The sequence below is a fragment of the Tachypleus tridentatus genome, chromosome 2 (assembly GCF_004210375.1).
Source record: "Tachypleus tridentatus isolate NWPU-2018 chromosome 2, ASM421037v1, whole genome shotgun sequence".
In the NCBI taxonomy this organism is placed as follows: domain Eukaryota; kingdom Metazoa; phylum Arthropoda; class Merostomata; order Xiphosura; family Limulidae; genus Tachypleus; species Tachypleus tridentatus.
In genome coordinates this window covers 34974869-35002344 of record NC_134826.1, presented here as the reverse complement: position 1 = coordinate 35002344, position 27476 = coordinate 34974869, and the positions used below count along the sequence as shown (strand labels likewise).

At 33.3% G+C, this 27476-nt stretch overlaps 1 protein-coding gene across 3 annotated transcripts in view; it reads right to left on the bottom strand.

Annotated features, from left to right (window-relative positions):
* Positions 1 to 20543, bottom strand: part of LOC143240818 (oxysterol-binding protein-related protein 11-like) — an 83834-nt gene extending 63291 nt beyond the window's left edge. For 2 of the 3 annotated variants that reach the window (XR_013021981.1, XM_076483957.1), the window contains exons 1-5: positions 20389 to 20543; positions 17821 to 17852; positions 12676 to 12781; positions 1323 to 1370; positions 756 to 837 (exon numbers count right to left, since the gene is read on the bottom strand). Coding sequence is in view for 2 of the 3 variants with exons in the window: in XM_076483957.1 (XP_076340072.1) it covers positions 756 to 837; positions 1323 to 1370; positions 12676 to 12781; positions 17821 to 17852; positions 20389 to 20496 (376 nt within the window). In the remaining variant the exon portion in view is untranslated. The remainder of the gene's footprint in view (positions 1 to 755; positions 838 to 1322; positions 1371 to 12675; positions 12782 to 17820; positions 17853 to 20388) is intronic. The other variant, XM_076483948.1, reaches the window with a different exon arrangement.
* Between the last annotated feature and the right edge of the window lie 6933 nt (positions 20544 to 27476).

Genomic DNA, 27476 nt, shown 5'->3' with positions numbered 1-27476 from the left:
CATATGAGGAGAGGACAAAATCTCTCAAAATATTTTCTGTTTAAAAAAAGACTGAAGTATTTAAGATTGTAAAAGGTATTGATAGTATTGATGCATCATCTTTTGTTCATACTTAACAGTGAGAATAATAGACTAGAGGACACAAATATAAATTTTGGCAGGATTGAAGTAATCTTTAACTAAGACAGTTTTCCATGATGATGAGAAAACCCACTTGTAGAGAAATATACATCTATAAAAACGGCTGGTATAAAATCAACCCATACCAGCTGTTTTTACATATATATTTTTCTAAGACAGTTTTATTTTTCCAACAGAGTGGTTGGCCTTTAGATGTTGTGGACATAGTAAATTCAACCGAGTTTCGGAAAAGTTTCATGAGTATATGAATGATAAGGGTTGGCTTTTTTATATATCTTTTTTATTTATTAAATTTCAATTTATTTATTAAAAGTTTTAGTTCAGATGATGGAACAGCCAAGATGGACCAATAGGTTCCATGCTGTCCCAAAACAGTATGTTACATAATGACCTATCTTATGATTTGTGTCCTAGTGTTGAATGTTTCTATTCTGGATACATTCATATTTGTTCATTTTTGTTTTGTTTTTTCTCAAAATATCAAGTCTAACTGTGATTATATATATATATATATATATATATATATATATATATACACACACACACACACACACACACATACAAATTTTACAAGTTGCAGATCTTGTAATTTATGCAAAAGTAGAAAAACAGACCTTGAAGTCTGTACACATCTCCAGAAGCAGCACTAACAGTAAAAGCAAGGCTATCTTCAGCACTAGGAGAAATTTCAGCTCCCTTTAGGTAAAAGAAAAGAAAACATCAATTATCTTACTAAATAAAAACAAATTCTAGGCCACTTCAAAATATTTTCTGACAACATCTGCCATAACACTGGTTAAGGAGTATTCTGTGGTTCTTACTTAGAACAGACTTATTCTCAGCTATTTTCATTATTGTGAAGTTCTTATACAATGCTAGGTGTTTTTCCTGAATAATAATGTATTCAATGAATACAAAAGGCTAAGAAATACACTGTTTAATTCAAAAAATAAATTTTTATTGAAATACTTATCTTACAATGAACTCGAAAATATACCATCACTGAAAAATGTTTAGCACAGTAAATCACCTACATTTAAACTGGACAATATCCCCAATAGTCTTTTATTTCTTCATAAACAAATCAATACATATTGATTTTTATACATATTAATAAGACTGCATGGTAACTTTATAATAATGTAAGCATTAGAAGAAGAGTAAAACAAGTTTGAACTTACAGCCAGAAAAACACCTCCTCTTGGTCTTTTTTGTTTCAATTCACTAGGCTGAAAGCAGTTTAAAAATGACCCATAAAACTGTGCACACATCAGGGCTGAAACTTAAACACTGAATTACACAGCAAAGGTTATAAATAAGCTTTCATATTTATACACACTGCTACTGGCCATTTCATTTAATAATTACTTGAACATCAAAGAACAAGACTTATATAGAATATATGAATTATTTTAAATATTAAACTTTTATATAACTTAATTACAACCTTTTACCTTTGTTTTATATTAAAAAAAACATTTAAGAATTACTTCTATACCTTACATTCAGGTGTCACCATATTAACCTACTAACGATTTATATGAAGTATTTGTGTTGTCTTATCTTGTTTGTTCTTGTTATTAAGCAAAACAAAGTTACACAATAGACCACCTGTACTTTGCTTACTGCAAGTATTGGAATGTCATAATTTTCTTATAATGAAAATATATTTCCAAGAGGTACTTACATCCTTCCTCAAATTTAGCTATTCTTATTCAGTGCCACCATCTATATGATTTTTTTTTTTTGTATACCATAAGCATTGAGCTCCAACATACCTCACAATAACTTCCAATATGGTACACCACCTACTCTCATATAAATAGCTAGAATCCTATACTGAAAAGGACAAGAGACGAGTTTTAGAGAAAGAAAGAAGCATCCTTTGAACATGGGGGTAGGAAAGAGGGTCATACTCATGCAAGTCAACTACAAACCAAAATCCAGCTATCTAGTGAGGGAAGAAATGAGTATGACCCTCTTTCCTACCCCCTCAAGATGTTACAAAAATACCTAGGTTCAAGAAGTCTCAATAGAAATTAATAACAACCCTATAACTCAAGCATTTTTGAATGGTGGACATTTCTTCTTCAGGCACAAACTGGGTTTGGTTTGTTTTGAATTTTGTGCAAACCAATACGAGAGCTATCTGCACTACCTGTCCCTAATTTAGCAGCGTAAGACTAGAGGGAAGGCAGCCAGTCATCACCACCCACCACCAACTCTTGGGCTACTCTTTAACCAACAAACAGTGGGATTGATCATCATATTATAATGCCTTCACGGCTGAAAGGACAAGCATGTTTGATGTGACAGGGATTCGAATCCATGAATCCATGATTATGAGTCAAGTGCCCTAACTACCTGGCCATGTCAGGCCAGACAAACTGGGAAAGGTGTTGTAATCAAACAAGTGACATATATAGAAGGAATTTAGTGCCTTCATGATTGTGCTTGTCAGTTGTTTTTATGAGCTTGAAGGCTTGCACCCCAAGGATCTAAACCAAACCATGTTACAAAGAGGAAATAAAGATACTAAAATCAACAGATAAATTGCAAAATGTAACCACACTAAGCAGAAAAACATCCTAAATCAGAGCAATACTAAACTTTCAAATACAATTCCTCTTATTATTACCTATCAGTTTAAACTCAGAAATGTTTCATGAATTCAGAAAAAATTATTTTTATCTCCAACAGCTCATCACTCGTCTTAAACAGATATTTCCTGAAGTTCCTATCGTCTCCTTCTGAAAAAAACAGAACTCTAAAAGATAATCTTGTTCACATCCAACCCAAAAATAGTTGTCATCCATGCAATAAAGCCTGTTGTCAAACCTGCAAGTTCATAAAAACTAGCAATTCATTTTCTGACAAGCTCAATCAAATAAATCTTAAAATATCCAAATAAATCACTTGTGAAACAAAACACACCATTTACCTTATACAGTGTCAGTGTAAAAAATACAATCACCAATATGTAAGTCATATACAAACAACTTTAAGAGAATGTTTCAACAACCATAAATCTTCTATTAACACCAAAATAAAATCTCCCTGTTCTTCAACATTTTAACCAATCAGGTCATTCCATTGACAATGTTACTCTCATCAGCATTAAAACAAAGCAAATAAAAGAAATAAAATAAACTTGTTGGATTACTAATCTAAACATTATTCAACCTTTCAGAATTAATCTAGATCTTGGAATCAGTGATCTCTGTTCATTGGTTTCTTCTCTGCCAGAATAATAATTTTTATTCTTTGTTTATTTTTTATATAATGTAAAAGCTGAATTTCTTAAACCTTACTATTTATTTCAGATAAATTTCCATACCTGTTTGTATAAAATGATTAGCGTACCTTTCTAAATCAGTCTCCAGGTGTCACCTTTATTTCACTTAGACACTTATAGTTTTTAAATACACATATATTTACCCATTTCTAAAATAAAATATCCCTTACATCTCTTTGCATACACTCTTGCCATTGGCTACATTGTACCAGAAATGAGATGCTTAGAACAATGCATAAAAAGATAGACATTTCGTAGAAAACCAAATGACTTTCATGACTTCACTGAACTCTTTACATGTATCACTCATTGATTACACCACCATTCTAAGTTTGCCCCTAAAGAAGAAATGTGTAACTTTCAATAGTACTGAGGTTTTTGGGTTTTATTCATTTCTATCTTCACCTCTAATTCAGCAGACTAGAGGGAAATATCACATCCAATGATCTGTGAACAGGAAAATGTGATAATAAAGAAATAAAAATGTTTGACTGATGCAAAAACCCAACATCTGGATGATTGGAATTAATAAAGTTTTCTCTGTATTGTGAAATATCCCACTCAAAGTCAATGAGACAAGAACCGCTCCCAGGGCAGTATCATCCTCAGTACATAGCAGATAGATGATAAAAAACCATAGCAACCTGCATGTTCATCCACTGCGACCCACAACATGTTAGGTATGAACATGAAGCAAACTGAATAAGGGAATAGACACACTAGTAATATACGTATAAAGACTTATGTTGATTGTCTGCTATGAATCTAAAACCCAACCACTTGGAACCAACAAGCATGTGGGGGTAAAAAGAGGGATCCTAATCAAAGGGTTGAATTGCAGTTTTAATGAAAATTAACTTACCCAGTCATATTCCCACCAAAAAGTGAAAGATGGTGACATGCAAAAAACAGTACTCCAACAATGAAAAAACAGTTACCTATATATAGCAGATAATGGGAAAAAAAAAGAGGTGTGGTCACAATGCTTGATGGAAGTATATCCAGCATATGACAGGAGGACATGCAGTTAAAAGGGAAGGTGTCTGATTGGAGTGAAAACACCACGAATTTATTACATGAAAAAAAGACAAGCAAGAAAAAGTCACAAGTACAGGAGTGATGCCAGGGAGTGAAACAGCAGGAAAGGGAGCAAACAGAAAGAAACCTTAAAAGCAATGAAGAGACTCAAACATGTATGGGAAAAAACATCCAAATCTGACTGGGAATAAAAGTGGGAGATGGAAAGAAATGAAAATGAAAAAGAAAGAAAAAACGAAGATGACAAAAAATGGGATGAGAAAAAAAGGAATAAATTGGTCCCAATCCTGTCTGAATCAACAGCCAAAGAAAGTAGATGAAAAAACAAGACAAAGATATCCTGATCTGATAAAAGCTTGAAGGGAAAGGTATGAAACTGGTATCCGACCTCATGGTGAACAAATGTAACACAAATGTCCCAGGGACTAAACATAAGAATATGAACCATGAACTTTGGAGCATCTTCAGTTTTGAATAAATCTCCACCAGAGTATGATAAAAAAGAACATAGTGAAAAAAAATAGAACCAAAAAGTGATTAAAGCACAACAGATTGAAAACAGAACTATAATCTGTAATGAAAATACATAACTAATGGAGGAGCTCTTAGATACAGGACAGGAAAATGATGGGAATCTGCCAGAAATGGAACATGAACAAAAATGCAATAGCTAAAGAAAAAGAGGAACCTAAAAAGAAAAAAATCAAATATAGTAACACATATACTCCACATGATACTAAAGTCACAGAAGTACCCCCCCCCCAAGTAAAAAGACCAGTGGAGGAAAAAAGTTGCCTGTAAGTCCCCCAGTTAAAAGTGGAAGAGAAAGAAATTTGGTACAAGATAGTGTCCCATCTCAGATGATCCCAAAGCAAAGAAACCATGTGTTTAGGGAAATAGCTGAAGATGTCAATCACCCAAACATTGGAGGTAACGAGGAGGAAGGTATCCCATGAAATTCCCCAAGAAACAGGTGAAACTCCTCAGAATTGAGATCTGTGATGGACAATACTGGTAGGAGAGACAACTGAGAAGGATGAAGGCTGGAAAACTTGGCAAGGTATAAATGGATAGGATTAACAGGCTCTGCCCCACATACAGGCAACAAAGATTCTAAATGCAGGGAAGGAAGAAAACAAAAAAAAAACCTGTATGATTGTGAGACAAAGCAAAATGAACCAAAGCCCATACAAGATAAGACATAACAGCACCATCTTTTAAAAGAGAGATGAAAAAGGCCCAGAATGAACCTAAATGTTTGGAAAAGGAGGGGGAAAAAAACAGTGATTTGTGTATAAAAATGGTTGGGGAAAGCCTAACAGACTTCAAAATAGAGCCCTGAGAAGGTCAAGTCACAATCAGGTGGAAGAAAATTGTCAAAATATACATCATCCTGAATGGTGTTAGCAGTTCGAGGATGAAGGTGAGCAATACTGGGAGAAGGTTGGGCAGACTCCAAGAAAGTATAAAATAATTATTTTTGAAAATGAAACAGTTAAATTTTAGAATTAAGTCAGTGTATGCTAAAAATAGAAAATGTATTAAACAATATATGTTGAAAAGTAATATATTTAACCTAATTTATGAGTCACCATATAGATGAATGACAGGTAAGCCTAAAATAACAAAGATATATGTTAAGCCAAATCTAACATTATACTACAAAAGATATTACTAAGTTTTAATTGAAAAACCCTAACCATACAAGAAGTAGGCATACATCTAACTATATGTATGTTACTCAAACCAAATATCTATAGATAATATTAATATCAAAAATAATAAAAGTCTATAACAGTGTAACAGCTTATCTGCCCAAGTCAACAGATCACATTCAAAATGTGTGAGCCCCTAAAGACAAGGCCCACTGAAAGCCAACTTATACATAATGACCAATCTCCCAACATATTAAAGATAACAATTTTTCTGATGAGTACCACCACATGAAGCCTGGACAACAGTGCTGAAAGTAAATAATATTTTCAAAGTGGAAACATAAGTATCAGTGAAGAACAATAAAGATAAGATTTTACTTTAAACTGGTGAAGTGGGAAAAAAATAGAAGATATCTTCATTCCGTATGAATCTTCAAAAACAATATGGAAAGAGGCACAAACAAAAAATGCTTTGATGACAGCACCATCAAAGGAGAAGTTACAGTTTGGTAGAATCAAACAAACAGAGTCAAATCAGGAGTGCGTGTCACATTCCTATTGATAAAATGTTGTTGCATGATGATTTGTATGTAAAACACAGTTGAATCATATTGATCATGGAGTATATGGGAGCTCAAAGTTTGTGGTAATTTTGGTTTGTTTGGAATCTTGGACAAAGCTACACGAGGGCTATCTGCACTAGCCATCCCTAATTTAGCAATGCGAGACTAGAGGAAGGGCAGCTAGTCATCACCACCCACCGCCAACACTTAGGCTACTCTTTTACCAATGAATAGTGGCACTGACTGTCACATTATAATGCCCCCACAACTGAGAGGGTGAACATGTTTGGTGTGACGGGGATTCGAACCGACAGCCCTCAGATTACGAGTAGAGTTCCTTAATCACCTGGCCATGCCTGGCACTTGTGGTAAGCAAAAATGTTTTTCATACAGAAAGCAGCACTGAAAATGAATAGCTATTCATGTGAGAAGTAATGTACTATATTGGAACCAATTTTTTAACATTATAAGCCATGAAGTTTACAGCTGAGCCACTTAGAGGCAAAATTATTTTTCACTGAAATATGCCCCCAGAATAATTTTTTTTTATTTTTTGCATTCTTAAAAATGACTTAAATGAATCTGTAAGATATAATTCAGTTAACACTTTTGAACTCTTTTCTTTTTAGTAATCATTATTTTACAGTAAAGAATCATCCATAAATATGTATAGAGTAAACAGTCTTTCAACAAGAGCAGTACATAATTTTTTTAAAAATTAAATCATTTAATCAACTGTGCACAGAGAAATTATTTTGTTATTATTTATTATTAGAAACAACTTTATCCTTATGATGATAATATGGTATACCCAAGTGACATAAAAAGCTTGTCTATTAGCACTTCCTGCTGCACAATATCTTTTAAGATATTTTAAACAAAAGGTACTTAGATTAAATTTAACCACATGTATAACTGTTATTTAACTGTTTTGTCATCACCAATGACATTGTCCAATGTCAAGGGTGAACCCATTGGTAAAAATACATCTAAAATGGTGCTGTAGCTCATGGTTGTAATAATGACATGACAGTAAAATGTGGACCATTGTGACTTGAGTGTCACACAGACCACACATTGGTACATCAGTTCCAGGCAAAAGAAAACGATGAGTTAAAAAGCTGACAAGTGCATAGCCTAGCTAGGACAACTTTCTCTTTTCATTCCTCACAAAACCAAGATTGCCAAAGCCCAACAGAAGGTTTTATTTGGAAAAGCTTGTTATCCCATTGCTCTCTCCAAGTCAACTGCCAACTGGCCTTGAACACAGGACCACATTCCACGTATGGAACAGGCCATGCACGACCATGATAGCACCAGAGTAGACAGACTTAGCTGTGGTGTCAGTGAACTCATTCCTACGAATAACAATGTGGCCCAGTATCCAGAAGAACTGGATAGAAATGGATGATAAAGAGAAACAAGCCAGTCAGTTTTGAATATCGACAAGAACAGGGTGAGAACGTGAAGTAATTCCAGGGCCAGTAGAGAGCTAAACAAGTAGGTATAAATAATACAGTTCATGTACTGCATAGCTTCTATGTGATCCAGGGCAAGAAAAATGGTATACAGTTTGGCAGTGAACACAGAAACTGAAGAGGGTATCCTGTGTGCAACCACCAAAAAGAAAAACAAACCATGACAGAGCCCACAAAGTCACCTAATTTAAAAAAATCCACATAAATTGGAATGGAAGGATGGTTCAACAGATGTTCAGCAAATAGAAGATGGTACTTCCACTTAGGGGAGGGTTTAGAATATATGGCCATACCCTGCAATTTAGATAAGCCACCTTGATGGTGGTAGGTGGACGTGGTGATGTGAACGTCAAAATTAGGTTTGATTGATTGATTGATTTAGTATTTTATGGCACAAAGCAGCTAGGCTATCTGCACCAAACATCTGGTAAAAAGGTAAAAATAAAGTAAATGTAGTAAAATACATAAAAGGAAATGAAGGTAAAACAAAACATCATTGAAAAACAGAAAAAGTATAAAACCAATGTTGACACCTAGTCTACAATGTTAAGAGAGAAAGCAGAGTAAAAGAAGTTGTAAAGTACTTACTCTAGCAAAATGGTAATGATCATAACAAATCAGGAAGACTAACAGGTAAGTTCAAGAACCATCGTCAGTCACCTGAAGTTGGCCTTTCCAGTCCTGGTTCCGGGTCAAAATTAGAACATTGGTCGACATCATAATTCCATCTTTACCTATGGAGATATGCCTCACTGAAGAAATTCCTCAGGTGGAGAAATTAGCAAGGATCTCTGACTCAGGGATATTCTTCAAAACCTTCTCAACAATAACTCCTCGTAACTAATTCAAAGTGGCATAAGGAGTAAGTAACCTCAATGGATATATTCCCAATGGCTTTTGAATCCAAAAGGAGTTCACTCTGTGTTGAAATGGATGTTTCCACCAAGATGTCCCAGAACACAGCTTTCTGACTGACTTAGGAGAGCCAGCAATCCCCTCTAGTTCCTTCTAAATAAAAAGGGAGGCATTTGCCCTAAAGATTTGTCTGATAAAGAATGTAATATCAGAAAATTAGGTACAAGTATTGATGAAGTTGAAGATTGCTTTTCAAAATCTACAAGACATGGTCTTTACTATAGTCTGTTTTAATATTATTTTATTTTTGAGTTGGGGGATCCATAATAAAGAAAGAATATTTCATTGCTCACTTAACCCACCCACCAAGGAGCCCTAAGAGGGGATGCATTACAATGCCAAACAAAGGCAGTTCAGCAATGACAGGGTTTCAGGAGCACTATACTCAAACACCAGCATCAGAAACAATGTCCACAACACCCGTTGAGAACATCCAAAGCCAGTACTTGGCTGATCTTATCCTAAGTGGACCAGCCAATTGACGCTGGAGGGGCCACCCCAAGGCCAAAACAATATATTAGGGTTGGACTCCTCAACCATCAGGATCCTCTCCTCTTCTTCACGTGTTGCCATGAACGGCAAACACATGGATGGATGTTTAAATGCCAGAGGAGGTAAACTGAAGTACAGAACCTTCTCTGGAAGATTCCTTCACCACATTCAAGAATCCACACTGAGGGGGACCAGGAATGACTCGGGGGAGGAACAGGGACAAGGGGGTGTGGGATAGACGGAAGGTCAAATGAAGTTAAACAACAGGGCTAACCTTACCCTTGACTCTCAAGCTTTGGGAATACCCAAAAAAATTCAACTGGCAACAAACAAAATTGTCATACTCAAGAGCAAATTAAGAGGTTAGATTCTAACAAAGAGAGAAGCTACACCAAACTCTGCAAGCTTAAGACATGCTAAAGCTTGGCTGTACAAAACATGTAAAGGTCAAGGTAGAAATCCTCCTGAACTTAATTGGTTCCCAAAACTACTCTTGGGACATGATTGAATAGTTCTACTATTCAAGGAGGCCTGGACATCTCCCCAGAAATGACATATGACTGAGAGACAAAGGCAGGAAAAGGAACTAAGCAGCTTATATCCTCATCATCATGTACAGGAAAGCATTATAGTATAAGAGGACAATTGGCTGGTGTCCAAAATGGAAGCCAACTCCTGGTGAATCACCCATCACATCCCAAGCTCATACCATACTCAGATGTTATTGAAGTGGTAGACATATTAACTGTTATAGATACATCCACTGGTAGAAACTAGCATTAGTGTGCAGGTATTTCACATAAACCTAAGTGAGGGTAAGTATAAGTAAGTATAAATCAAGAGAGTTTTTGTGAGTGAAAGTAAGATGCTATATCAAAACTCATTTTATGTGCAACACCCATCACACCTGTTTCACATAATGGATTAACAGTTTGACAAGACATTCAGCTTTAATTCACTAGGATTTCTAACTAGAAAACAAACAACAAACTGTCTAGTTTTGGGCAATGCAATGCTAAAATAAATGCAGATGAGATTAATCAACATATCAAAGCTAGATATAAATTACACAATATAAAGAATACTGCAGATATCACAAGCACATTTATGCATATGCAGCAAATGACACAAACTAATACTAAAAAACAAAAGCAACTAACTAGCCTAGCATACATTTGTCCAATTCTATTGTTAACTGACTGAAATGGGAAAACAGGTGGAGTTTACAGATTACTCGATATGGGGACTCATTTCAATTATATATTTTCACCAATTAATTATATATATAATTCAACTGGTAAAATAATCCAAACAAGTCACTGATTAATTATTTCGTTTGGTGGAGAGATGATACTTTTTTCAAACTTTGGTTTGCTTGTGGTGGTCGAAGATATAATTGGAGGGATTTCATATTGCATAAGATTAATTTTTACAAGAAAACACAACTGTTGTGTACCTTGCCAACTGACAATTACCAAATAAAATTCTCAACCAAATAAATTTAATGCACTCTAATATATACATATATAATGTACTATAACCAATATATGACTGTACTTTACAAAATACTAGTGGAATAAAATACAGCCAAGACAGGTTATTTTGTAAAGGTTACTTTCATATTCTTCAATAGAGTAACATCAGTGCACATGTGCTATGCCATCACAACTTCTGTACTGTTAGTCATACACAGCTGAAAAATCAATGTAATAAAAATAATATATATATACACACACATATATAAATGTATAATGTTATGAGATTTAAACTATTTCAACAAAACATTTGTGTTTTTGTGTTATAATCTGTAGTAATTCTAAAAAAAACAAAGCATAATTTCTATTATTTCTTCTATTTTTTATGGTGGTTACAAGATTAGTCAAATTAACCAAAACTATACAGAGATTCAATAGTCAAAATAACATATAAAAAAGTTTTTCTTCAAAAAAATTGGATAATTATCTGGAAGTTACAAAGATTTTGCATGTGAAATTTGAAAATTTACTAATGCATAGTAGCATTTTTAATCTTAAAACTAAAATTACTTTGCATGTTAAATAGTCAATATTTGAAAAAAGGCATGAGAAACACTACTTAAAAAAAAATATTAAAAATTAATACAGAAGCCTTGTAATGTTATTGATAATCTACAAAATTTCATTGAGATATGGTTATTAATTTAAACATTATAGTATGATATAATAACATGTACAAAATGTTTAAGAGGTTGGTCTGTGGTACTGAACCTGTACAGAAAGAGTTAAGGAATTATTTTATTATGTTGCTTTGTGTTAAGTATTTTTCTGAAGACCATTGGAAATTATTTTTTGAGTTTACAGAAATAAATATTGGTGTAAAAATGCATATAGTTTGTTTGTTTTTGTTTGTTTTGGAATTTCGCACAAAGCTACTCGAGGGCTATCTGTGCTAGCCGTCCCTAATTTAGCAGTGTAAGACTAGAGGGAAGGCAGCTAGTCATCACCACCCACCGCCAACTCTTGGGCTACTCTTTTACCAACGGATAGTGGGATTGACCGTCACATTATACGCCCCCACGGGTGGGAGGGCGAGCATGTTTAGCACGATGCGGGCGCGAACCCGCGACCCTTGGATTACGAGTTGCACGCCTTATGCGCTTGGCCATGAAAAATGCATATAGAAAAGGTTAATTATAGAATTTTATCAAATTAACTAAGGTAGTGTTTTGTATGTGTGCATCTATATAAGGAACTTTCATAACATAATATGGTAAGTAGCACTGAATTAGCCAAAGGTTAGTTATTCATTTATAACTTCAAATCCCTCAATAAAAATCAGTATAGCAGCAAAGAAATCTGAAGAATCTGTTTCTATTTCTTGTACATGTATGTAAATGAAACTTGTATCTTTACACACACACATACAGTGTTTTGTCATTTCCAATGCACCTTATGAGAGTATACACAAATAATTACAAAATACTTAGAGCCTGAAAGGTAAAATATTAAAACACTCAGACATTTCAATATTCTTCATGGATTTGAAGTACAAAAATCTTAATGCAAACAGTCAGAACTTAAATTAGTTTCCACACATTAAAATTAAATGCTGACACTCACCATGTAATACTCTAGTACACCTCTATGTGGTGTCAGTACAAACCATCGAGGTTGCCAACCCTTCACAACATTTGTGTATTTCAAAAGCTGTCCTTCAAATGGTTTCCTGTAAACAAAAAAATCACAAATAATTATCAGTTATAACTTTTCAATACCAATATCTTTAAAACAATTTTAATTTGCATAGGTTCCATTACCAATGGATTATTTAAACCCTATACTTTATTGAAATTAAATGCTACAGTAAAATTCAGAGGAACAAGTCCTACATGACTGGCAATACCCCCTTTTAACCCTTTATCATCTCTACTTGTATACTCACATACCCTAGGCATTATCTCTACTCCTGTATTTGCACATGTTAGACATCACCTCAACTCATACATTTACACATTCTAGACACCAACTCTACCCATATATTTACACATTCTAGACACCTACACTTATAGATCTATATGTCAAATGTCTCACAGACCATTTAAATGCCTCATGTCTGGTCTGTCATGCTCGTAGCATTGATACAGTATTGAAAAAAAAAACCCTTCCATGGATGATAGAGTTTATATCAAACTTATTGTTTTATTTGAATTCTTTTTCATTTGCTTAAATAATTTATCTGTATTTACAGCATAGTGTTCATCCTTTAAATTTAATGTTTTTACAGCAAATGTAGATTCTTAAATACGTATTATATTTAAAATGTTATTAAAGTCACTAAAGGTGCTTTGATATACACCGCAATGACTCAATAGCTAGAGAACCTATCAAGAAAATTCTACTTTCATAATATTGCAGTTTCCATAAATTACTTGTAACAATATACAACTTTATCCATTACTTTTATAAATGCACCAGCATAACTTAATAAACCAAAGTTATCTTATAAATCAATACCAAAACCTTTACAATAAAACAAAAGTCTATTAGCATCTACTGTTCTTTAAATTCAAATACAATAACAACTCTATCACAAGCTAACACTTGAAAAATATGTTAGTTTACTACCAAATATTTTGATAGCATTTATGTTAAACCTTGAAAAGTTCTCAAAGAGCAATCTCTACATTCAAAATAAAGTGACCTATATTAACTGTTTCAGTAGACTTGTATTTTGTAAAATAAGTCACATTTCAATTATTATATATGTGTATAAACAATCTTACAATTTACTAACAAGTTCTTAAACTTATTTTTCTTAAAACATAAAACAGTAAATAAAGGAGTAATGCAATCAATTATGTCTTCTAGTTACAATCTTTGTACTCATATACTGCTTGTCAAAGGTTGCTAAGCTTTATAAAATTTTGTACATAGAGGACATGAAATCAAAGAACTTTTTCAAGCTTTCTATAAATACTTCAAGTAACAAAAAAAGTCATAAATTACTATAATGATACTCTAGAATTCCACTATAATTTACTAAGCTAAATAACTAAGCTATATTTGGGTCTAAAAAATACAAGATTTCAAGCAGACTTTGGTCACAACTTCAGAGATGCCAACCATTACGATTTGAGCATAATCATTATGATTTTGGTGTATACATTGTGACTATACACTCATACAGACAAATATTATGACCTGTTGCAACTCCCAAATTATTATATATTATATAGGCCTATACAATAAAGTAATAAATTGTTGCCCCAGGGCTTGAAAGGGGTGAAAAGAAAAATTCTAGTGAGATACAAATACATTTTGATAATAAATAAAAGACATAGTCCAAATGGCTACTTGCGATAGCCATGTTTGTGCTTGAAATAATAAAAAATATTTGTATCTTCGACGTCTATCAATAGTTTGAGTGCAGTGCTTCTCCATACTGGGTATGTGGGAGAATCCATAGTTACATCATCAGTGCTTGTCAGCCAATCAGTGCTCGCGTAGATGGGTATTTCTCGTTTTCTAAGCGGCATAGAAACGTGCATACAAACATCATGCAATAGAATGTGTGGTAACAGTAACAGTTACATTTTGAGTTTATTTACTAGTTTTAAATATATATATATATACATACACACACACACACATTTATATTACAATCTTTTATATTAGTTGAATGTTAATTTAAATAATAAACATTTTTACCACTGAAACTTGTATACATGAGAATAATTGCACCAGTAATCAAAAACATTGTTCCTGTTTTAAAAATATGTCTTACAAATGAAAATGAAGTACACAAGGAGAAGGGAGGGATACAGGAAAGAGGGAAATAACCTGACCAAATGAGTTCTGAGAGTAGGAGAACAAGGTATGGAGCAATAAAACAGAAGTGGAACAAGCTAAACAGAGAAGTGAACAAACACCTATAGAAGCCAACAGAATGATGAAGAAGTGTTTCATATAAAAGGTAAAATTATGAGGGAATAAAGCAGGGTGGAAATAAAAACATGAAAACTGTTAAAATCAAGGACTAGGAATAAAAGAAAGATAAGAGCATGAACCCCAAGTTGGCCAGATAGATACCAAAAACAGAAAATTGAGAAAAGGAATGGAAGAAAACATACAAATTAGAACAAAATAAGATATGAACGTGAGGTGAAAAGAATGAGGCATTTTGGTGTGAGGAAAGTTATTGAAGAAACCAAGCGAGCAAGAAGAAAAGACATGATAAACTCCAAGAAGAGTGGGTGATAAGGTGAAAAATTAAAATAATAATAAAAAATAGGAGCAAATAATAATAAAAGGACCAAACCTTAGAAGGAATTCCAGAAAGAAAAAGAACGTAAGGTTATGGTCATCTCACAATTTGTCAAATGCTACTCTCAAAGTAAATCACATGAAGCAGGGGCATAGATCCTGGGGGATGGGGGGGATACATCCCCTTACATTTCAGGTGGAGGTATGGTGCATAGAATCATCCCCCCCCTACAGTTTGGTCTGCTGAATTGTTTTATTGCATCATAGCCCTACAAACTGTGTGTTTGTTCTTGTGTTTCTTGTGTTCTTACCAATCAAATTACATAATTAGGCCTAGATGTATGCTTTTTTAGTAACCAAAATGTACATCTTTAATATAAGCGTGCTTCTAAGCTTTTTAATCTAAGTTATAGTTTGTAACTCCGTAAGTATCAGTCAGTAGGCCTAATTATACATCCAAGTATCGTGGCAACAAGATTACTCTGCAACTTCATATTTACAGCTTTCAGGTTCACGTAATCAGAGATTACCAATTTACAAATTGAACAGTCCATATAAGTGGTTGCAAAAATCATCCCCCCCACCAAGTGTAAAAATCTACGACCCTGATGTGAAGGAGGTGATCCAACAGATAGTTTCTGACTGTTGAGAAAGAAATTCATCTGATAGGATAAGAGTAGAGGGCCCATTAAGCAAGTGGTGATCCAAAACACGCTGAACCGTGGCTGCAAGATTCTGCTAGTCAACAAGCCTCCAAAAGCCACAGACTAAACAAGACCTGAGTGTGAACAATGTTACAGATTCATTACCAAATAATAATCATCATCCTTTGAGAATTCATAATAAAAGTTAAAGTTTCTGAAACATATACCAAAGAAAACATAAATCACTGTTACAGTAATAATACAAATGCCATGAAACTGAACACAAACAAAAATAAACAAAACATTCAAAGATGGCTGGTCAATACAATGCCAAGACAAAAGAATGAAGATTTACAAGTACAAATCCATAGAGGAAGTTAGTGTGCACAGGTGTGTCCCCCTTCTGTTGGTGAAGGGCTTTGTTACATGGTATCATTATGCAAAAGTGTAATTCACATTAGCTCATGAGATTAAGGAGTCACATTAAGACTACCATCATGCAAATCTCTAAAGCAGTTGCATAAGGAAGATCGCTTAACTGTGTGAAGAGGTGTGGCATCATCTTGGAAAATATACGAGAGCTTAGCTTTGAAATACTTGTACTCTCCTAGAGTGGCAAGTATTGAAAAAACACACCTCAGGTACCTCATTATCATTAGTAAAAATACAAGCAAAAATATATCCATATATTTATCTTTAAAGTTCCTATTTACACTTCTTAAAGATTTAATATTTCCTTTTCTTTCTTTTTAACATAAGAACTCTTAACAAGAGACTTATTTTGATCACATATGATTTGTAGAATGTTTTGTTACAGAATAAAGTGAATTTTATTAAATATATTTTTACTATACTTTTTTGAATTAATTTATTATCAAAAACGTTGCATCTATTTTTTGGTGATTAACTGGTGATTTCAATGGCTACCCTTGTTTTAAACACTTGTTTCTTATATGTATATTATAAACCAAATGAACATAAAAACCTAAGATAATATACGAGGTCTGTTAAAAAAATATACGGACTGTTTGAATTGCGCGGCTCCAGTTGGTTCCAGGGGAATCCGCTTGGTGTCGCTAGGTTTGCACAGATCAGCCGATTACGACGCCATTTCCCAATTGCAGATATCTTCATTTGTGTATTAGCTACGCGGTTTTAAGTGAAGTGCGATTTTTTCGTTTGGCCGATTTCAGAATGAATGACCTGAAGGAGCAACGACTTGCTGTGAAATTTTGTGTTAAACTTGGAAAATCTACAACTAAAACTTTTGCTATGCTTAACACGGCTTACGGTTATGTTGCTATGAAGCGTACGGCATGTTTCAAGTGGCATGAACGTTTTAAGGATGGTCGACAGTCCATTGAAGATTATGAGCACCCTGGACATCCTTCCACGTCAACTGACGACCCACACGTTGACAAAATCAACACCCTGGTACGAGCAAACCGACGTCTGACTGTCAGGGAGCTTGCTGAAGAGTGTGGGATATCAGTTGGATCTTGTTACGAGATTTTGACCGAAAAATTGAAGATGCAGCACGTTGCTGCGAAATTTGTGCCTCAGAATTCGTGAGTTTTTGGCCAAACACTCGATCACTGTACTTCCCCTCCACCCCTACTCACCTGACCTTGCTCCTTGCGATTTTTTCTTGTTCCCCAAACTCAGAAGACCCTTGAAAGGAAGAAGATTTTGTTTTATGACGTCAGTCCGCGTATTTTTTGAACAGCCCTCGTACTATGCAATACAATTACCTGTGTAGCAATACTACTGAAACAAATAATGAAATTCCTAAGAAATCAATACCACAAACATTTATATCTCATTTAAAAAAAAAAAACTGTTTTATGTGTATACTTACATTCTTTTCTTTTCCTCTTGGATTTCAAATTCCTACACAGAACACCAAGATAATAAAGTTAGTATCACAAACTAGCTGAAAGTCATTGTGAAAAAAAAAAAAGACATTTTTGTAACTCAAGAAAATGTGGGTGAAAAACAAAAAGGCCAATATAATACTAGCAAAAAAATTCTAAATTACCTTTCAAGATAACAAACATGTATATATATATGTATAAATGCAAACATATACAAGATGGCAATTTTCAAAAGATTCCATCAACAACAGTTTAAAAACAATTCAAATAAAATATTTCCAAAATATAATTAAAAGCTAATAAATAAAATAACTCACTCATTGTAAACTACTGATATTTCTTATATTGAGTTTTTAGCTTTACTTGACCACATACAGACTATAACAAAGGTATAATCTAAATAAGTCGACATATCAAACTGATATTTGAATATACTGGTTATTTGAGCATAAAACGTGGAGTACTAATAGTTAAGTTTTATATAATTGAATATTTGGTTGATTTTTACAACCTACTTTCCACAAAATTTCACCAAAATTTGAAAAAATTTATAACATTACCAAAATTAACAATTTCTAATCAAAATAAAGTTATGTCCTAAAATGCATCAAATAAATTTTAAAATAAAAAAGAACACAGTTAATAAGAGAAACTAAAATATTTAATATTATAATTATATGAATGAGAAAGAAATCTGAAGGACTGGATATGTGAGCCACTTGATACTTTTTCTTTTTAGTAAGCTGCTGAATAGTTGGCAAGAGCCAGAAAATGGAAAGTTGTCTAATGTTACTCCTCTTTTCAAGGGAAGATATAAAAACAGCCCAAGTAATTATAGGCCCATTAATACTATATCAGCTGTGGGAATAGTTTTGGCAAGTCTGATAAACGATGCTCTATAAAGTCTCTTAACAAAATTCCAATTCTTACAGGACAGACAACATGATTTCACTAAGGGAAAATGTTGCCTTTCAAATCTTTTAACATTTTTTTGAAAAGGTTACTGCTTGTGTAGATGATGGTAAAAGTACAGTTTTAGAGTATCTGGATTTTCAGAAAGCATTTGAAATTGTCACATAAAATGCTTGTAGAAAAAAATCTCTACAGATGTGACAAATGAATTAAATAACTGAATATAAAAGTGACTGAATGGAAGAAAGCAAAGGATCGTTATAAAAGAAGTTCAGTCAAATTGGATTAATGTCACCTCAGGGCTCAGTCTTAGTACCTTTGGACTTTTTGATTTACATCAATAACATCTGTGAGCTGTATGGCAAATAAATGTCTGAATATTCAATAATTTTGACAAGTTAAGATGTTACTTCACTAAATAAGAATTAAATATTCAACAATAGTTGTGTTCCAGTTGGGTTAGTTCTGTCACTGATAAAAACTGGCACAACAAGAGTTTTGCACTAATAAGGTTGTTTTTCTTAGGCCATGGTAATTGCCATGGGAAGAGTGAAAACCATAAATAAAGGGGTAAAAACATGCTACATTTTTTCTTTACAACTAAGAAACTGGAAGAAAAACTGAATAAATGGAGTATTTATTTTATATTAACCTCATTGCACAATTTATATTACAAGACTAAGTCCCACACTCTACTGACTAACCTAGTTTAACTGGTGTTCAGACCAAAGGCAGCCACATGAAACTCTCACTTGATACAAGGCTGCCAGTCTATTAATCATTTCTGAGCTCTCATTTGACATCCAGCACTGAAGCAGACACTTGTTTTCAACATATATGTTTAAGCATGAACAGAAACTGTAACTTAATATTAGTAAGTCAAATTCATCTAAAATAAAGTATGCTTAAATCTTATTTCTATTTCTAAGGAGCCTGGATCCAAAACTGTTTTCATCATATCATTAATTAAGGCCAGTAGTCCAATATTCCAAAAAGGTACTCAGTAATTAATCAAAACTAAAGTGTACAGGCCTAAGCCCACTAGTTGAATGTATCACAATAGGATATGAAAATTATTGAAGTTATAAACAAGCTTAAATTTCAAAAGATAAGCTTACCATTAGTTGTAAATATAGTTAACCACAAAAGAGATACAGACACATAATGAACAAATTATACAAAATTGCCAACTTTATAGTATTTATATGTCTTTATATTACTAAAAGATGACATTTCGAGTTAGCATTCCTAATCTTAATCATACCAACAGTATCAAGGCATAATATAAATAATGTATAAAATATCAGCACTAACAGTAATAATAACTGTAGCATTAGCAACAACCGTAACACTAATGGTACTAGTTACACGGTACTACTGGCAGTACTACACTAATAGTACAAGCAACTTAGTATTACATCATTATTAAACTTCTTACATTTAATTAATACAGTATAAGCACTATCTACTATCACTACCAGTTAACCTAAGTAGTACTATTACCACCAGTAAGACCATATACGGTATTACTATTTGTTTCTTATTCAACCATTAGTTACAAACAATTTACCTGCAAACGTTGCAAGCTGTGAAAAGTTGTGTAACAACTCTTATTATTGTTGTACTTATTTTACACATACCTTTGCCTTATTCATTACTGTTAATAAATGTTCTTTTTCTTCTTCTGATAATTCTGTGAAACCATTAACTAATGATAACATCTGATCACCCCCTTCATATCTTGCCATTGTATAGATACATTACCAACATAACAACCGACATCTACCGGTATTTAAGTTCTAAATAAAGATGTGCCAGTATGTACCTATAAACTTACGACTAAAATGTGAGCCTGTTAAAATATTACACTGTTGTTTGCTGAAGAACAATGAGATAAACTAAATCAGAAAAAAACAGAGGTGCTAGGAGACAATGGTGCAGAACTGCCTTATAGTAAAATATATCGCTCAACAAAATTCTAAACTCACAATATAAATCAACTCTGATGATGAGCCACTAATGTGGATCGATATATTATAATCATTAAAATCAGAACTTATCTTCTAGTCATGTAAAAACACTCCAAAAATAAATATATGTATAAACTATTTGGTTTAAAGCTAGTTTTACTCTTTAGGTGCTCAAACATTTCAGAATTCTAGGAATATCTCAGGTGTAGGACATTTATCTTTACTCAGTTTTCAAAGGAACACTTTTCTAAATATTGCAAAATAAATGCATAAAGTATAAAATTAATATATAAAAATAACAGCATATAAATTACTGATTATCTTGTATACATATTGATGAATATGGCCAAGCGAAAGTTTTCAACAGAAAACTAACAATACAGCTACATATTTTCATATACTTTTATGTTTAATCGTATATATATATACTGCTGGCCAAAATCTTAAGGCCAATGAACACAAAGAAAAAATATTCATTTTGCGTTGTTAGACTCAACTACTTATTTGAGTAGAGCTTCGAAAAATGAAAATAAAAATGATAAACTCCCTTCGCATTTAATAGGGAAAATATGAACACTATGAAAGTAGCCTAAATACTAGCTGGTCAATGCCTCACCTTAATGCCTCATGTTAAAGTCTGTGTGTTTTTCTACTGGTGTGAGGTTTAATCTACATGAATACGGTGACAAAAGTGGTAATGTTGTGTTTGTTTGTTTGTTTAATTTCGCGCAAAGCACACGAGTGTTATCTGCGATAGCCGTCACTAATTTAGCAGTGTAAGACTAGAAGGAAGGCAGCTAGTTGTCACCACCCATCGCCAACTCTTGGACTACTCTTTTATCAACGAATAGTAAAATTTACCGTAACATTATAAACCGCCCACGGCTGAAAGGGCGAGCATGTTTAATGTGACGGGGATTCGAACCCGCGACCCTCAGATTACGAGTGGAACGCCTCAACCCGCCTGGCCATGCTGGGCCTAAAGTGGTAATGTACTGTTCATGTAGCCAAATCTTTGGTTTCTTGAAGTCGCTCTTGATGGAATGTTTCTGCTTGTTTGGGTAAATTGGTCGGTAGAGGGCGAAGTTGGACATGATGGCAGTTGGGTTGGGAACACATCATACATTTGACCAGACTTGACCTTTACCTATATCCTGCTACCTGATTACACCATTTCTAACATATTTAAATTGTGTGTCTTTTTACCCTTGTAATAGAGCTTTCGTTTCCTGACTACTGAAGATAGAAGACATCTTAGAGCTGAGTTCTGTAATTTGAAATGACTAACTTTTGTTATCGTTTTTAGTAGGATTTCTTCCCAGTCCTGATCCTGTTAAAGTGATGACGAACCATACACCGACAAGAAACAGACGGGGTATAACAAACAGATCTGAAGGACAACCCCTGGATCTAACAACAGTGTTAAAATCCACCGCACTTCAACAAAGAAGTTGACGGACATAAGACCTCTCAACTGATTCAAACACACAATCCCTCCCAGAAAACAACAAAGACAATCATTTCTCAACAGTCATAAAGAAAGCAGGCTGTATTAGTAATCAAGATCTCTGATAGTAATAATAATAACAGTAATAAGACGACACCAAACACAATACAAAACATCCATTGTTATCATGAACAAACAGTACAACATTCCTGCTTTAATCATTGAGAGAATTGCTTTCTCATTCAGAAAAAAAAAACACATATTGTCTCTGAAATAAGAAAACTGTTCACTGATTAATATTTTAAAGATATATGAAGACTTACGAAATAAGGAATTCTCCTTAATTGTGTTCCACTTAGTACTATACACATATTTTAGCCCACTGGCAAAACACTGCCTCCGATGGCAAAGCTATAACACACAAAACGAAAAACATCACAAACAGCTATCGTTTCTCAAAGATGTTGAATTCAACAATGAAAATAATGAAATCATTGAAAAATTTAAAACATTAGGTTACTGTACTATTTACATAGAACAAATAACTTATTTTAAAACAAAACAGAACACACCGCTAGTTAAAGTAACCATCCAGAACCAAGAGCAACATGGCAAGCCAATAAAGGACAGTTTCACACTGTTTGTGAAACAAAATATTACATGCAACCTGCCAAACCACCAGCAAGCCAAATTCCACAATGTTATAGCTGCCAGAAATCTGGACACAGTAATCCATACTGTGCTGCTCCACCTACATGTGACAGTTGTTTTGAACAACACAAAGTAGTCCAGTCCTGAATGAGCGAGACAAGGCTACTTGTTTTAATCTCTCAAATAAAGTTATTGGACACGCATGCGTTTTGGCGAAAAATCCGATGTTTTCCTCCGTTTTCAAAGTGCACAACTTTCATTGTCATTTTGGTCATTTTTCTTATTTTAAAAAGAAATATCCCTTTTGCGTTTCTTGTTTTGAAGAGTATACATTCCTTTTCCTAGCAATGAAAAATTACAACAAGTGTTTACCGAGAGCTGTGACGTCACAAGGGAAACTTTTTGTACAACTTGAATATTTTTAGAAGAATTCGATTTATGAAATAAAATTTTCTGGTTCTCTATCAGTTAATTCAATACAGTTTAATAGTTTAATCTCTAACGTAAAAACTTTAAATTTTTCAGCTTAAAATATGAAATAAACAATCAAATATAATTTCAAAATTCCTATTATATAATCAGATTAATAGTTGGTAACATCAGAAACTGGAAAAGCGACATTACATCATCCGCTATGTATACTAAAACCAATTGAATCAAAATGGACGATAAGGACATTAAAAGCCAGTTTACATGATATTTAGCTTGATACACATTTAGAAAAGTAGATAATAATTCAAATTAAATTTCGAAAATTAGTAAATTTTGAATTATTTTAAGTTCACTGAAGAGGAGGGAACATTCCTAACGCTTTTCCCGTGTTGTACTTCGCAAAAAAATCACTTGTTGGAGAATGTTCACTTTTTATAAATTTATTTTAAAGAAGTATGAATGTATGAATACTACGATTACATTAGCTGTAATCTGTTTCTGCTGGTACTTTTAATTGGTATTGAGGAGTATTACATGTTTTGTGAATTTCTAAATCATGCAAATTCATTATTGTTTAGGGATTATATTTTATAATTCCTGTACCTTGCCATATAATTCCTTTGATATGACTTATTATTAAAATACTAACTTTATGTTTATTAGAGTGAATTTTACCCCAAAGTGTGTCAAAAACAGATCCTTGAATGTTATCCTAAGGTAACTTCATAACTTCGATAAGCTCGTGGGCCTATAACACTCTAATATTGGATTGAATTATGGCCGTTAGAACAACATAACTCAGCAACAAACACACTTTACAAAATTTTACATAAAATGATATTATTTAACTTTTACCATTTTCTATCTATTCTTTCTTTACGTTATCTGTGAGCTTAAATATATATCAGAATAATCCCAATGTCGCTCACTAGTTTTAATGATATTCAATATAACAAAATATGATGCCGACAAAATAAAGAAGAACCTATTTGAAATTATGACATTTAATAATCTTAGATTTCAGCAACTTTTATCTCTTCAATTATTTGTACAGAATATTATTAAAGCTGTCGATATGTTTGTTTGTACATCGTCTCATTTAGAAATATGCACCTTTATTTCTTCATCTTTTAGTCATATATTCTAACTAGTTTGTAGCAGAGGTAATCAGTCATCACGCATTCAAGTGCGATAGAAATTTACTTTTATAGTGAATTTTTAAACGTAATTTGTGAAATACTCAGACCTCATAGGGGAAAAAAGAGGTCATTTCCGAATTCAGGTCTTAAAACTGAATCAGCAGGAAAAAAGTTTCCAGATGCAGGCTAGTGTTATAATACCTAACACTAAACCTTCTGTATTCTATGCTTACTTTATTGTTAATGCACATATGACAGTAAATTGCTCTCATCTCTCGGCCCGGCATGGTCAAGCGTGTTAAGGCGTGTGACTTCAAATCTGAAAGTCGCGGGTTCGCATCCCCGTCGCACCAAACATGCTCGTCCTTTTAACCGTTGGGGCGTTATAATGTTACGCTCAATCCCACAATTCGTTGGAAAAACAGTATCCCAAGAGTTGGCGGTGGGTGGTGATGACGAGCTGCCTTCCGTTTAGTCTTACACTGCTAAATTAGGGACGGCTAGCGCAGATAGCTCTCGTGTAGCTTTGTGCAAATTCCAAAAATAATCCATCATCTTTTATGAAACCAATTAATACAGGGTTTAAAATTGTCTTTTGTGTCTGACTCTAGTGCCATGAAACAGAATATATAGTTTGTGTCAGATTTATATTTATACTCTGTAACTTAATATAAATTAGCATCAATAGTTAGAGCATTTTAATGATGGTCACTCAAACATAACATATTAGTTAATAAATTCATATTTTGGAAATAATTTAACAGTTAATAGGTATCATAGATCAAACGGATAACATTTTCTGAAACAATGTATGTACGTTGATATAACGTTTCAGAAATGTTGTATGATAGATTAAAACCCATCACATTATTAATAATCTTCAGTCTAAACTTTGTTTATACTTTGTGAATGATAATGAAAGAAAAGTTTACTACTGCTAGAACCAGGTTTCGATACCTGTGGTTGGCAGAGCACATATAGCTTTTCGTGTAGCTCTGCGCTTAATAACAAACAACAACAATGTATGCACACTACATGAATATATTTTTTGTCTGTTTAAGACCTTCAGGCAATTCATCAGGCAGATGAATTGAGACTTGAGAGTTCAATTATTTATACAAAATACATGTTGTTTTGAAGCAGAGAATCTCTTTTAAGGGAATTTTGTCATTGACCATTTGATCTATAGAAAATGGGGTGAATAGTCATTAGTGAAGAAATTCGAGCAAATACGCACGGAATAATGTTGTTTATGTTTAAGTGATACAGTTAGCCATTTTTGATCCAGTTTTTAATAGATTAGGTTTAAATCTACAAAATATAATTTCAGAAAACAAGGACATATTATAGGTATTGGACATACTCTTTTTTTAAAAATCATTTACTCTTCGCTTTCTGTGATCTTGGGTGCCTTGTGCACTAAAGAATATTCTTATGGAAGAAGGTTGAGGTTTCATAAATGATGAATTCCAAAATTCTATTCTTACTTTCCGATCACTATATAATACCAGCTATTGGAGGTAGATTGAAATTAAAAAATGACTTCCCTTCTCTTTACTCATGCTCAGAGATGAGCACCCCACTAACTTTTTCATATGCCATCCCGACTGATGGGATCCACATTGATACTATAAATATAAAGAAAGGGAATTACACTTTTTTAGTTTTTACACCCTGAATAACAGTTAACAGACTTGTGTCTTACCTTCGTATGTGTTACAAAGTTCTGCCATACAGGTTGATGCAAAATATCTGGCAAATTTACAACGTGCACACATCCTTTATTTAACCAATTCAACTTACAATCTGAGGGAGGAATTGTCATCACCAAATATGCTCGTTCTATATGGTTGCCAACTGAGCCAGCCAATATGATATAAAAATTCTTGGTTTACAAAATTACTAGCCGATCCCTAATTAGTTGGTATTATGGTATCATCCTAGTGACTCTTTTTGAAAAATTATCCAAAAATTCAATGTACTTTGTGAGAAAGGGGCCCCAAACTGTATATAGTTCTCTAAATGACGCTCTACAAATGATTTATACAGTGGAACAATAATATTCCTTATCTTGTATTCAATATTTCTACAGATGCTACCCAAAATCCTATTAGCCATGTTGCTAATTACAATACACTGTTTAGATGGCACAAATGATTGTTGAGGATCTAGATCTCCATGTAAATTTGCAGGATCTTTGGTACTCTTAAGCACTCCAAAAACTTAATGTCATCCACAAATAATAAATTATTCACGAATTTTAAAAACAATTCTTAAACTTTAAATGAATCTAGACCTAAATAAACTGAGAATAAGAAATATATTTTATTGCGAAAATTGTGGTTTATTACAAAATTATCTTCACAAGTGACTTGTATACAGAAAATACCAAATAAAATCCATATTATCGAATTTCCTTACCAGGAAAAGGATAAAACTGATCTTACCAAATTGTCCTTAGTTATTTACTGATACAGTGTGTTTTTCTTATAGCAAAGCCACATAGGGCTATCTGCTCAGCCCACCGAGGGGAATCGAACATTTACTGATACAAAAATTCCAATCTCAGTGTTATTTATATTTAAATGTGAAATAATTATTCATCAGTTCAATACTATTTTAGTTGATTCGAGATATCTTTGCCAAACTTCCGAGATAAAATTAAAATTTTAGGTTTTTTATCACATTCCATGTTTATTTCACAATACTTTTATAGTATTACAAAACTATTTTAATGTGTTTTTTTTTTAAAAAAGCTTAATGAAAATGCACACAACAATGCTGCCAAGCTACGTTCAAAACGTATTGAAGAAGTGTATATCCAAACAGTGTTATTGTTTTCCTATCAAAAGAAATATAATAACGTCCTCTATCTCCAGGATTTACTTTTATTAGCTCGGTTGAATCTTTAAGGTCATCCATTAAGTAATGCCTGATTTTAGATTCAGAAAAAGAGAAAGGATTTCAAACGCTTTTAATGTTATTTAATCAATAATGTACGTTCCATTATTATTAACTACTTTCTACCAATGATTCTCAAGCTTCTTAATGTCACTTTTGTAAAATTCTTGGGGTTTAGAGGAAAATAA